Source organism: Vidua chalybeata, chromosome 27, assembly GCF_026979565.1.
Source record: "Vidua chalybeata isolate OUT-0048 chromosome 27, bVidCha1 merged haplotype, whole genome shotgun sequence".
NCBI lineage: Eukaryota > Metazoa > Chordata > Aves > Passeriformes > Viduidae > Vidua > Vidua chalybeata.
In genome coordinates this window covers 3,861,686-3,875,032 of record NC_071556.1, presented here as the reverse complement: position 1 = coordinate 3,875,032, position 13,347 = coordinate 3,861,686, and the positions used below count along the sequence as shown (strand labels likewise).

The following is a 13,347-nucleotide window of genomic DNA, read 5'->3' as shown; positions in this document are numbered from 1 at the left end:
AAGGGATGAGATGGGCAAACACCGCAGGAACACGGAGAATTCGGCAGAAAATCAAAAAATAGTAACAGGAACGGAACAAGAATTGGAAAGGAAAGTGATAGAAGAGGAAAATAATAATGGGGGGAAAAATGAAACCAACAGGAACAAAAACACACAGGAACTAACTTTCCAAGTCAAACTCAGGGTCACTGAGAGGGCTGCTCAGACCAGAATCTGCAGAAAACAGTAAAAAATAAATAAATAAAAGATACACTTTTGTAAAAATTTCATGCTAATTAAAAAAAACCAAAAAAACAACATAAATCTAAAGAGGAAAAGAAAGGTATTTTTTGTGCTGATTAGGACAGGATATCTAAGATGTGCTATGCTTTCCCCTCTCTGAGCTGCACATTCCCATTCCCATGTCTCTCCTCTGTTTCACTGCTGGAGATTCTACCTGAGGTCACCTGTCTGGAGAGGAGCCTACAGGTCCCTTCTGAACCTATATATATTAAATATATTGAATTTAAATGCCTTTAACTCAGAGAGCACCTGTGGACTCTTCCCCTGCAAATGGCACCACAACCTCTCCATCACCACCAACACAATCCAAGCTCATTTCCCCATCCATTTCCATTTTCACCCAGTGTTTCCAAAATTCTGTGGGAGGCAGGTGATCAACTCCCCCAAATACTTTAAAACCTTTTAGTGCTTAACAAATGACAGAGCAGAGTAACACCAGGTAGGTCAACTCTGGCCAGATAGATTTGGTAAGGAAAGCATCTCCTAAAGCCAGACTGGACATTGGGATCTGCAGAGCCTTAATGCAGGTCCTTGATGTCTCAGCCACCCTTTCCAAACCTCCCAGAGCCAGAATTCAGAGGGTACAGCATGACCAGAGCAGTGGGGTCAACAGAAGATTGACTCCATTGATCCCATCACCTGATGGAAGCACCCTCAGCTGACTCTGCTGTCCTGTGGGACACACAGAAACTCCCACTCAGGGAAACACATGAACCAGCACTTCCAGCTGCTTCTTGGCACCAAAACCAAGCTGGAAGGCCACAACCTTTTATTTTTATCTCAGCACAGTCTTTTCATCTGAGGGAGTGCAGCTCCTTCTTTTGGGTCTCCCACCTCCCTCCACCTGCAGCATGCACAGAATGCTTCCAAAGGCAGCACCCAGGCAAGGGCAAAGTGCTGCTGAGCTGCAGCTGGCAGCACCCAAAAGATCTCCCACACCTTCAGACTCTCCTGCAAGAGCAGCACTAAGAGCTGATTTAGGGACCTACCTGTGCTGTCCCTGGAGTGAACCTGCTGCCATCCCTCAGCTGAGCACTGTTCCTAAGCCTGGGCTGATCCCAGCAGGTGCTTCCTACCTCATTTTGATAAGAGCCCCTCAGCTCAGCCCTGCCTTTGTGCTTCCCCTGCTCTCTGTCCCTACTGCCAGCCCCACCCTAAGGAAACTTCACAATGCTAAGGACAGGACTGGGATGGGAAGGGGAAACAGGAGCTACAGAAACATTACTAACGAGCACAAACAGAAAAATAAAAAACCAAACAAACCAAAAAAACCAAACAAACTGAAAACAACAGCCAGCCCCCAAAAAGCACAATAAATTCCCTTGCAAATCCTCGAGTGCCAGGAACTTGGAGGCAGAGGTGTGGACAGGCACTGGGTCAGCATGGCCACGTGCCCACCTGTGTGAGGACGTGCCAGGTGTGTCAGTGGTGCTGCAGAGGTGCCATGCAGGCAGCTGGGACATGCATGGACACGGGGACACGTGTGTGCAGGAGGGAGGTGCACAGAGCCCAGCTGCTGGCCCAGCCCTGGCAGTGCCCAAGGCCAGGCTGGACAAAACTTGTAACAATCTGGGGTAGTGGAAGGTGCCCTGCCCATGGCAGGGGGTGGAACTGAGTGGGCTTTAAGGTGCTCCCAACCCAAACCAGTCTGGGATTCCATCAGAGCATCTGCACCAAGCGAGGAGACGCTGCCTCGCCTGCACCAAGCAAACAGCTCCTTTCCCCTTGCACAGCCCACGGGGCAGGCCTGGCTCCCAGCAGCTGTGGTTTGGCACCAGAAACCACCAGTTCCAGGTGTGGCTGCAGCACTGGGTGCTGGGCAGCCTGCCACACTCCATCTCCCCACCCAGGAGCTCCCAGCTGGGGCACAGGGCAGCACTGGTGCTCTGGCATGTCTGGCACAGCCATGGCGCTTGCAGCTCAGCCCAAAATGCACCAATTTCTCTGGAAATCCAGGAAAACCCTTCCTCTGCCTCACCAGCACTGGGCACAGCCTGTGCAAGGTCCTTGAGGATGCCAGCAAAGGCTTCTTTCAGCATCCCCACTTAGCACAGACAAGGCTGGGGCTCCTTGGCTGTGCCCAAGGGCAGCACTGGGTCTCCAGGCAGTGTCCCAGCAGCTGCAGGCAGGCAGGAAGGGCTCAGGGAAGGGGCAGGTGCCCCCTCCTGCCTTCCCAGCAGGACAGGCTGGTCAGCAGCTGGTTACCTGGGGTCTGGAAGTTGATTCGCCTCATTTCCACGGGGTCCTTGGGGTGGTGGGGGGCAATCTCAGCGTTGTTCAGGAGGCACTTGGTCCGTGGCTCTGAGTCTTTCCGTTTGCTTCACAACAAAGCCAAAAAGAAACAAAAGAGACCAGAAAGAAAAAGCAGCTTAGCTTCTGGGCCTTGTGGGCTCAGCTACTTCCCAGCTACTCATGTTCAGGGACGAGCAAAGCTCCCACAGAAAATCAAAGGTGCAGCCAAGGGTGTAAGTACATAGAACACATCAGAAAAGGGATGAGGTTTGGAAGTCTTGCCAGCTTTAGGGGCTGACAATGGCCTGGGAGCCCTCAGCAGCTTTCAGGTAATTCTGGAAGTTCCCCCCTTCTCCCAGCAGCAGCACAGACTGGCAGCCAGGAGCAGCTGAGGTGCTGTGAACTCATACCTCGCCCTCCCTGCTCAGAGCAGCCTCCACTGAACTCTGCAGAGCAAAAAAAATGTTCCAACTCTGGCCAAGCCACTTCCAGCCTGAGAGAACCAGAGCCAGCAGAATCGTTTGGAAAAGTACAGAATCTCCTGCCCGTGACCTTGCATGTTGAGCTCTGATATTGCTGTTGGCTTGTTCAGGAGCTCTCAGAGCTGCCCTGCTGCAGACAGAGAAGTCAGAGCAGCAGTTTTCAATCTTTTCTGAACTGCAGAACCCTAAAAATCTGGGTTCAACAAACAGTGTAGACACATCCTCCCCCAGCACAGCTGTGCCTGCTGAGATCCACCTCTCCTTGCCAGGTGCCAGAGCCCGCTCCAACCCGCCAGCTGAGCTGCACATGGAAGTGCTTCCTAATATATTTTCCTCCAAATGGGTTAGGTTAGCTTAGGCAGCTGAAAAAGTCTTTGCTGACCTGGCTCATTCTCCTTGAAGAGAATTTAGAAGCAAAGCCCAGTGCTGACCTAAAGATGTGATAACTTCTTGCAGAGAGACAGTGATGAGCTGCTGGGAGCTGAACTTCTCCAGCGAGCAGAGAAGGTGGCCCCCACCCCAAGGCTTGGAAAGGTGGTCCCAGCCCTTCCAGCGAGGGGCTGTGGAGCTCCTCACCTCTCCTGCTCAGGGTGCACAGAAGCCTCCAATAAATTGCCTGCAGCAGCAATGGCAATCACTTAGGCAGAGAGGAGGTTATTCAGGACATTTTTAGCTGTCTCTTGATGTCATTAATAGCCAGAAGAAGTGGTCTGAGCCCTGCCAGCACTGCATGGGGCAGCATTTTGGAATGACACCACTTTGCAGTTTGGGAGAGGTTCATTTCTGCCGCAGTTCCGAAGCTGCCGTTAACAGTTCAGGCACTGAACCCATCAGTTACGTCCAGTGAAAGCTCTTCCAGTCTTGGAAATGGCTGGGAAAAGTCTCATTTCTGCAGTCATAAACAGACTCTGTCAGAAGCCCTTGGCTGAGGGGCAGGAGCAGCTTCTGCCACGGGACAAGGACAGCTCAGCTGGTGAGAATCCTGCTTGCAGCATGCCATGGCTCAGGGACAGCCCGTGTGGAGCAGCCAGACATGCAGAAACCCACTTTCACCTCTGACTGCCACACAAATGAGAGCTTCTCTGCTCCATTAACCCAGCACTTTATGAGCCATTTACTGTCACTGCTGCTCAACCTGAGAAAGGGCCGTTTCATTTAGGAATGGACAAACAGGAGAAGACTGGGCTTGCTTTGCTTTTTCTGTCCAATTCAAACATAGTCCCAGCTAGTCTGACATGGGGTTTCTGTGAGGACAGATCTAGAGGTGGGAACTGCACCAACAAAGCCCCAACACCACACAGCAAACACTGCTTAACACACAGCAAGCAAGAACCTGAATAAATGGCAAATCTGGTGCTCTTACCTGTCTGGTTTGCTGTCCAGGAAAGCAGTAAGTGGAGAGAAGACAAGACAAATGTTCAGGTTAGAAAGGACTTGCAGAGGGAAGGGGAAGCATTTGCTCAGCTCTAACCCTGGCAGCAGAGGTGGGACCAGCAAAGATCACCCAGCCAGAGGGACAGCAACCAGGACCCCTGAGCCCCTGCCCCAGAGCAGCCTCTCGTGCTGGGATGCAGAGGCCACACTCCTGTGCATAAGGGAACACACCTGTGCAGGTCAAAGGTGGAGCAGGGTTAGGAGAGCTCCCCCCACCCTGGGAATGAGCTGTCCCAGCTAAGGACATCTCTGCTGGCCACTGCCACCTTTATTTACTGTGCTCAGCCCCTTGCCCTGTGTGTGTGCTCAGGGGACCCTCAGCTCTCATCCACACACCGTGGGCTGCTCAGAAAGCCAAGGGAGAGGGAGACATGCCCAGGGGTTTTCCCTTCTCTCTCCTGAAGGCTCACACCCTGCTCCTGTCTCCCAGCTCCAGCAGAAAACCAGTCTGAGAGCAGTGGAGGTCTCTTCTGCCCCACAGCTCAGGGGTGCCTCCCCTGCACCCCCCCACTGCCCACAGGCACAGGGAGCAGGGAAAGGGGCTCAGGCTGTGAGCAGCAAGGCTGAGTCCTGACACGCTCACTGCCCAAGGGAGTGTCTGTGGGACAAGCACAGCTTTCCTGGGAGTGCCACGGGGCAGAATCTGCAGCAGCAAATCCCTGCAACCCCTGCTGAACTCTCCTGTGCTGGGCACACTCTCCCATCCCAGCCTTTGTGCCTCAGGGCTTCTCTCTCCAGTGCCCAAGGAAGGATTTGCCCTCAGCTGAGCAGGACAGAAATCCCCTTTAGGGCCCTGGGGACACTCAGAACCATCTCAGGAGTGGGCAGTGAGCAGCTCTTACTTTTTGTAGAGCAGGATGGCGATGACGATGCAGATGATGAAGACCACGGCCAGGACGGGCCCGATGACCCAGATGAGCCCCTCCTCGCCATCAATGATGGGCTGGGGGTCAGGGTTGTCCAGCTGGATGGGGTCAGAGAAGGGACTGGCAGCATAGGTCTGGAAGACAGGGAGCAGGGTGGAACAGAGCTCAGAGATGGGATGGGGGCTGAAGAGTGGGCAAGCACACGATATTCCACAGGAGGAACTGCTGGAGAGGATGTGAGCTCTCTGCAGCACGACCCAAATGGTGACAGGAAAAATGCCCTCTTCAGCCTAGAGAAAATGCCCTGCTCCTGGGCATCCACATGAGGGGTATCTTCCACTTCCAACGCTCGAGTGAGACAGAGCACGGAAAAATCACACTCCTGTGAAGCTGTAGCCTGCCCTGTGCCTGTCTCACCCCTTCTCATGCTTTTAGAGATCCAGCTGCTTCTGTTCCACCACTGCCCTGAGCCCTCACCACTGCCACAAACACATAAACACTTTCCCCAGGCTCTCACGTAATCATCTGGATTTTGACAGTCAGAGGGGATTACAGAGCAAGAGCGAAGGGATTAAAACAAGAATTAATGCTTGGTCTGGTGACTGAAAAAAACCAACCCTGACAAATAAATACAAAGCAGTAAAACACTGTGTGTGTCCTCTGCTGCCTCTGCACTGAGCTGGGTTCTTGAGAAGCATCAGAGGCACATTCAAACCCTTCAGAGTCCTGACTAAGGATGAATTCTCATCCTACACAGGAACTCCAGAAACTGAACAGCACAGAGAACTGGCATGGCCTGGTTTGAGAGAGCAGCCAGGGACAGGACAAGAACAGGGGCTCTGGGTCCTTGAACTCCATCAGCTCTGAGCAGGCTGGAATGCTGCTCCACACTCCGGAGCTGCTGTGGATCCAGGCCACTGGGAGTGAGTCTGCAGCACCTTGTTCTAAAGCAGAAATTACCTCAAGCTGCAGTAATCCGATTGAGAAACCCATTCAGGAGCGTGTCAGCCTAATCCTTTAATATCAAATACACAAGTAAATATTTATTTGGGGAAAAAACCTCTGAAAACCCTTAATTTCCAATAGCTCCCTGCTACAATTCCATAGGGGGATTTAAAAACAACAAAGTATTAGGCTGTTTCCCATTGTGTGTGAGGGAGGAGGCAGGTAAATATTAAAATAGTTGTTTTCATAAAGCCAAATACAGCCCAAGTGAAAACAGCAGAGATGCTGAATTGGTAGAGAGAACTTGTAGTTTTCCATAAGAAAATGCTCCCCTCTGGGCTCGGAGAGGAACTTAGCAATGCCCAGAGTGTGACATGCTCTTGGAGCAGCATGTCTGGGGTCATTGCTCTGAGGAGTTAAAGAACAGCCTTTAAAGGAAATTACTGTTCAAAAAGGGGTCTGCCCCAGGGCTCTCTGAACTCTTGTCCTGTCCTGAGGGGACAGTTCAGTGCTCCTCCCCATTCTGCACTCCAGTCTGGAGCCACAAGTGTACAATGTCTGTCCACAAAGACTGGGACAATCACAGCTCCTCCTGTCCTTGCTGCTTGGAAGAGACAAATGCAGGCACGAGCACAAGCAGCTCATCAAGCACAAGAGCCACATCCAAAAGCTCCACAAGCTGGAAAGAAAAACCCCTCAAGGATGCCAGGAGGGCAGCAGGGCTGTGGCAGCTCCCTGGTCCATGCCCAGGGAGCAGAGAGGGCCGGGGGAAGCAGGCAGCACTTACAGCCTCGGGTTCCTGCAGCACGGCCAGGATGAAGAGCACATATTTCTGCCCTGGCTCCAGGGCTCTGTTCTCGAAGTTGTCGTAGTGTTTCATGTCCCCCAGGATGAAGTGGGAGGGCAGGGAGCGGAAGCGGGCAGCGATGTAGGGCTTGGGGAAGTCCAGCTGCCGGGAATGCCGCAGGCTCCGGCGCCGCAGCCTGGCGATGTCCTGGATGAGCTGCAGGAAGCAGAGGAACACCCTGAGACCCTGGAAAAGGAGCAGCAAGGAAAGCCAAGCCAGCCCTCCCAGACTGGCCGCTCCTTGGCTGCCCTGAATGAGGAGTACAGGTACCCCAAATTCCCCTCCCAGCCCTCAGGTCCCCATCCCATTCCAGCTGTTCTCTCTCCCCCTGAGCTGAGTGCAGTTTCACCCACACTCACCTCCTCCAGGTCCATCTCCTCAGGGCTGCCCAGGGGGTTGAGGAACTGTCCTCCCCGGGACTTCCTCAGAGGCACCACCACAATGTAGAAAGCTCTAAACGTTGGGAATGATAAGAAGAATCAGAAGGAATTAGCCATGGAAGAAGGGAGCGCACACGCTGATGTGAGTTTGCCCAAACTGCCCCCTGGCTCAAGCCCCTTATTTTTCATTCAGCACAGTTGCTGCTCCTGGAGAGTGGCAGCCCCATGTCTCCTTGTGTACTCCCTTCAGGCTTCTCTGGCTTTCCCTGTTAGTTGTGGAAGTGCCTCCAAAAGGCAACAGTCAGGAAGGCTGGAAATGCAGGGATCACCCTCCTGGTACTGCCCCTGGGGGTTTGTGGTGGTCTCCAGCCATCAGGACTGACCCCCAAAACACGAACTGAGCACCCCACCCCTGCAGTTAAACAGAAACCTACTGGACAGGCACAGAGCTCTTCACGTCGGGGAGAATCACCACCACGTTGCCATCAGCATCAGGCTTGTGGGTCACCTCTGGCTTCTTGGCCAACATGTCAGCAGCAGTCCAGGCTGCGACGTTCTGCTGCAGCCCCCCCATGCTGTTGCCCTGGTTCATCAGCACGAAGTTGTAGAAGGTGCGGGGCCTCAGGTGGGTGATGAGTTTCTTGGTGGTCCGTCCGTCCACGTCGACGTGCAGCCCGTTGTACTGGATCTGTGGGAGGGGAGGAGGTTGTTCCCTGAGCAAGGCTGGTGCTGCTCCAGCTCCTTCCTCCCCATCCCTTCGGTTTGCAGGGAACACGGAGCACCCAGCCCTGCAGAGCTGGGGCACACACGGGAAAAAAAAACCCTCCTGCACTCCACTTGCCTTGTATGGGGTAGGAGAGTTGTAATTCTCAGGGAACTCCCAGCTCAGAAGGACAGATGTCTTTGTCACCATCTTCACCTTGAAGTTTTTGGGTAAAACTGCAGAGAAAAAAGTGAGGAGGAAGGGGAGAAAGGAGAAGAAAAGGCAGCAGAGGGAAGGAAGAGCAGGAAAGAGAAGGAAGAGAATGTCAAGTGCTGGAAGAGGGGCCTGCCAGGCTGGGTCTGGCTGCGGCTGCAGGAACTGAAGGGATTGCTCCCTCCTCCACTGTGCTGGAGTTTTGCCAAGGTCCATCTCCCAGTGCTCCCTGTCCCCATGCCTAACCCCAGGAGGGCACGTGGCTTTGCCCCCACACTCTGGGCCTGGGTGGCTGCTGCAGGAACGAGGTGCTGCCTGGCTGAGCATGCTCAGGTGAAGAAAAACCCATCCCAGGTCACGGCTCGAGGGTTTGTTTTTTTTTTTTTTTTTAATTTTTTGCTCTTTTCTTTTGTCTGCTTGCAAAAGCTGAAGAAAATGCTCTTCCCACCTGTACAGCGACTGGCCCCCCCCTTCAGGTGCCAGTGACAGAAGGTGTCCGGACTTAACTTAGAAGAAAGTGGTAAAAGGGACTTACCTGGCACAAGGCAGAGAGGAGCGGAGGGACTGAGTGTGACACCAGAGTGCTTTGCATTTACTCACGAGCCTGGCTGAGCCTGGCCTGACCTCTCCAGCTCTCTTGCCTCCCGGCACCAGCCCCGGATACAAGGGGAGAGAGGGAGGAGAAACCGGTGAGTCCTACCTTGGTCCAGCTGGAACGTCCGATATTGGACGGTCGGGCTGTAGGGCCCGGGGCCTTTACTGGTGTGAGCACGGATTTTAACATCATAGGCGGTGTTGGGTTTGAGGCCGTTGAGGGTGTACGAGTTCTCTGGGGAGGGGGGCAGGTCTTTTTCCAGCAGGTTCCCGGGAGAACCGGCTTCCCGGTAGGCCACGGTGTATTTGACGATGGCTCCGTTCCTCTCGGCCAGCACGGGGGGCAGCCAGCCGAACTGCACCGACATGGACGTGACGTTGCTCGCCTCCAGGATCTGGGGGTAACCCTTGGGGATGTCTTCGGGGGTGGTGAGTTCCTGCACAGCTTCCTCCCCAAAGCCAGCCCGGCTTTTCACGGCCAGCTTGAACACGTACGTGGCGCCCTTGTGGATGCTGGGAGCGATGTACTTATCCTCCAGCGCTGAGAATTCCAAGGTGGCCAGAGGATCCACGTCCTTGCGGCCAAACTGGAGCCGGTAGCCCAACACCTGGCCCTCCGCGTCCAGCGGGGGCTCCCATTTCACCAGGAGAGTGTTCTCCTCTGTCTGGTGCACAGACAGGATGGGCTTTCCTGGGACTAGGAGAGAAGAGAGACACCTTCAGCCAAGGCTGGGGCAGGGGAGAGGAGCTGCAGAGACTCTTCAGCTGCAGGAACAGGCTCCTCAAGTCAGCAGCGATGTTCCAGCCCAGCTCCATTGAACCCAAACGGCTGCCACCCTGTACAGGTGGATGGCCCCTAAACATTTTGGGAAATGAGGAGCACTGCCAACATGTCAGCCGTGAGCTGCTGACACATTCATAAATTTGTTCCCTTTGTTCAGGATGGAAAGATGTGCACAGCTCCTCTCCTGTCCCCGGACCACCCACCCTCCCACTGCTGGGAAGAACAGACTCAGGAGTCCTGACTCCCAGCCTCCTGCCCCAGTTGCTTCCCAGGGCAAGGAAAAAGAAACCTGGAGTCCCCAAAAGTCCCAACCTCCCTCCCTCTCTCCATTACACAGCCCAACTCATGCAGAAAGAGACTGGAACAGATTGGGCCAGGCTGGGGAGTCCAGAGCAGCTGAGGGTGAAGCAATGAAGGATGGAAGGAAGTCTGGGCAGCCCCAGGTCCTGAGCAGCAGGCACAGGGCCAGCTCACACGGCTGGCAGGCAGCTCATCGCCTGTTTGGGTACAGAAGGAAGCACAGGCAGAGGAACCAGAGCCCAAAATGTGGGTGAGGCAGAGGGCAGGGAGAGCTGCTGCTCACCCTGTGCTGCTCCTCTCCTCAGGAGGAAGGGAACTCACAGTGCAGGTACATTTTCAGTGAGTCTCTCCTCACCTGTCAGTGAGCTCCCCCACATCTGGGGGTTCTGGGGAGCTCAGCAGTGCCATGGCTCTGCCTAATGAGCCCTGGCACTGCCTGACTGCTAAGCAAGCCCACAGCCACAGTTAAATGACACGTGCAGGCCCAGAGATCCCCGAAGCCAGAGAAAGCAGAGCATTAATTCCAGCAGCTCACGCGTCATTGACACTCAGCTCCACTATTAGAGATCTAATTTCCTTCTCTCCGCCTTGGTATTTCTCCTGGTCGGACAGGAGGAGAGAAAATGGAGTTGGGACACGTCCCAGCCCACTCCCACAGCATGAGCCTGACCCAAGGGGTGAGGGCTGGAATGCTGGAGTGTGGCTGAAGGAGCAGGGCAGGATCTGCTGTGCCAGGGATCCTGAAAGGGTCACACTGGGGAACCTCTGCCTGCTGCCTCCACTGACACCTCAGTGGGGATGAGGGGCTGTCTCTGAAACAAATGCTGCATTCCTTCCAAACTGCCAAAGAATGGCAGGGAAAGTGCTGGGAGAGCCAGCCTTGGGAATGCCTAAGGAACACATTAAAGAGAAAAAGAGTGCCATTACCTTTATGTTTCAGTTTTTATCACTAATGTTACTGTAATCAGCTGAGCTTGAAAGTATTACATCTGCACAACAAATATTGTTTGGAATAAAGGTGAGAAGAAAGTTCAGAGAGGGGGAAGTGTTTTAGTTTGCAATTGGTTTGGACAGTAAAGGAGAAAATTAGATGTATTACTGTATTTAAATTCAGCCCCCAGCCCTGAATGATAAAGAAAGAAATCTCTCCTCTCAGAAGGTGTATTGACTCAACACTGCAAAGAAGGTAAGAATGTTACAGAGCCATTTGAAAGATTTTTTTTTTTTTTTTTAAATAGCTATTTCAAGTCAGGGGAAATTGAGTTTTGGGTAATAGCTGCTGTGCTGGAGAAAACATCCCTCTGTGACTGATCACCTGCACTGCAAATCCTAATGGGAAGAGATGAGGGAGGGTGACAAGGGAGAGTGACAAGGGAGCCAGGCAGAGAGAAAGGCTCCAGGAGAGGAAAACAGAAAGAGTGGAAAGCCTTGGGAAAAAGGAAAGCAGAGAAGCAGGGAGTTAGTGAGGAGAAACATGGGCAGAACTGCAGGGGAAGGAGAAGAGGGTGAGTGAAGGAAAAGGCTTTGTCTGGTATGTGCAGGCAGAGCCCAGAAATGGGAGCCAGGAAAGGTCAATACTGTCAGAGCTTCTCCCTCCAGCAGTCCTGAACACAGGGGATGCACATCCAGACATGGTACCAGACGAGAAGAGTGGGCAGGACAAGCACCACTGTCTGCCTGCTGCTCTTCATGTCTTTGCAAGTCACCACCCTGACAGCAGACCTCTCCTGTCCCCAGTGTACCTGCGTGGGCCACCTGCAAAGCTGCAGTCTTCCAGTCAGACCAGGAAGAGTCACTTTCCTTCTGGTGCACTGGAATTTACAGCCCAAGAGATTATAAGGGACAAATTCATCCTCTCTTGTCTTTCTGGGTGTGCCTGGGCTTTCTGAAGCACTGGACAGAAAACTGTGACATTTGGTGAGGGCTGCATGTGAGGAATGAAGGGGTTTCTGCCTTACTAAATCTGATTTTGCCTTTGGGGCAGCCTGGCTCTCGCTGCAAGTCTGTCCTTTGAGAAGGGAGTGGGATGAAAGAAGGTGAGTCTGGAGAAGCTCCTTGGCTTTAGGGAATGGGTGAATCCCACAGGCTGAGGAAAAGGCTCTCACCTGCACCCTTGGTGGTGACCACTTTGGGTTTGCTGCGAGCACCATCTCCCTTCATGGTGTAGGCGGCCACGGTGATGGAATAGGCAGTCTCTGGCTGGAGCCCAGCAATGATCATTTCCTGTTTGCCAGATGCCAAAGGGAAATCGTGTCAATATTCAGGCCCACACCCAAGAGCAGCTCTCTCCTCCTTGCAGGAGCCTCAGCCCTTTTCCAGCATGCAGGAACACCGACTCCAAGGGCACGAGACACTCTGGGGCTTCTGTGGAAGTGGCAGAGGGGGAGAGCCCTGTTCCCCTGGCGAGGCACTCACAACTCTGCAAACACAGCCTGGCTCTGCAGGGCCCTGTGCAAGGCATCCTCCTCCAGATCTGCTTCTCACACATTCCCTGTCTTCACACAAACCACTTCAGCATCCAAATGCTGTCGCTCCCTTCAAAGCTTTCCTCTCCACTGTGCGGCCTCAGAGGAGGCTCAGAGGTTTCAGGGAGATTACATTTTTTTTCACCATTAGCCCTCTCTTCTCTCCTCAAGAGATATTTTTAATGCTTTCATAATATTAAAGGGATTGCTGGAATGCAATGTGCAAGACGACACATTCCGCTCACGCTAAAGCTCCCTGCTAAATCCCACCCCTCCTTCCCCATCCTCTATCAGCCTCCCCACACCTGGCTCCCAGGAGCTTTTGTTAGAACACCGGCCTCAAGAACAGCCCTTCCCCAGGAGGGATCCAGCCTTTCAAAGGGCTGTGTTGGAAAAGGAACACCCGTGCTAAATCAAACAGGATGACAGCACATGCAGCAGGGTTTTCCCCAAGGTCCCAGAAAGGAGGGAGATGGGAATGTTGTGCATGTTTTATGGCTTTCCCCTCTCCTCACCCCTTTGTGCATTTGATATTAAATCTCAGGGCAGCACTTGGGAAGAATTTGTTAGTCCTGAAAATAACTATTTCCCCTGATGGTGAGCTGGGAGTGGAACAGCAGAACTTTGGAACAGTGGGATTTTGATCAGTGCCTTTGGAGGCTGTCAGCTGCAGGGACAGGTCTGGCTTCTGGAAATCAAGAAAACTGCTCTGCTTTCACGCCTGCCACTGAGTTTTATTAAGATTTTAGGAACGGGGCTTTGCCTCCCTGCAACTCATTCTCCATCCCTCAAAGAGAGGCCACTCACTTGTGCAGGGCAC

General features: G+C 53.3%; 1 protein-coding gene across 6 annotated transcripts in view; it reads right to left on the bottom strand.

The window, feature by feature from the left end:
- Window positions 1–13,347, bottom strand: part of PTPRS (protein tyrosine phosphatase receptor type S) — a 129,126-nt gene that overhangs the window by 18,539 nt on the left and 97,240 nt on the right. For 2 of the 6 annotated variants that reach the window (XM_053965639.1, XM_053965640.1), the window contains 9 exons: window positions 12,168–12,285; window positions 9,085–9,675; window positions 8,310–8,407; window positions 7,903–8,156; window positions 7,448–7,541; window positions 7,029–7,244; window positions 5,273–5,430; window positions 2,488–2,600; window positions 166–213 (listed from right to left, as the gene is read on the bottom strand). In XM_053965639.1, the coding sequence (XP_053821614.1) occupies window positions 166–213; window positions 2,488–2,600; window positions 5,273–5,430; window positions 7,029–7,244; window positions 7,448–7,541; window positions 7,903–8,156; window positions 8,310–8,407; window positions 9,085–9,675; window positions 12,168–12,285 (1,690 nt within the window). The remainder of the gene's footprint in view (window positions 1–165; window positions 214–2,487; window positions 2,601–5,272; window positions 5,431–7,028; window positions 7,245–7,447; window positions 7,542–7,902; window positions 8,157–8,309; window positions 8,408–9,084; window positions 9,676–12,167; window positions 12,286–13,347) is intronic. The other 4 variants (XM_053965641.1, XM_053965643.1, XM_053965644.1 and 1 more) reach the window with 3 other exon arrangements.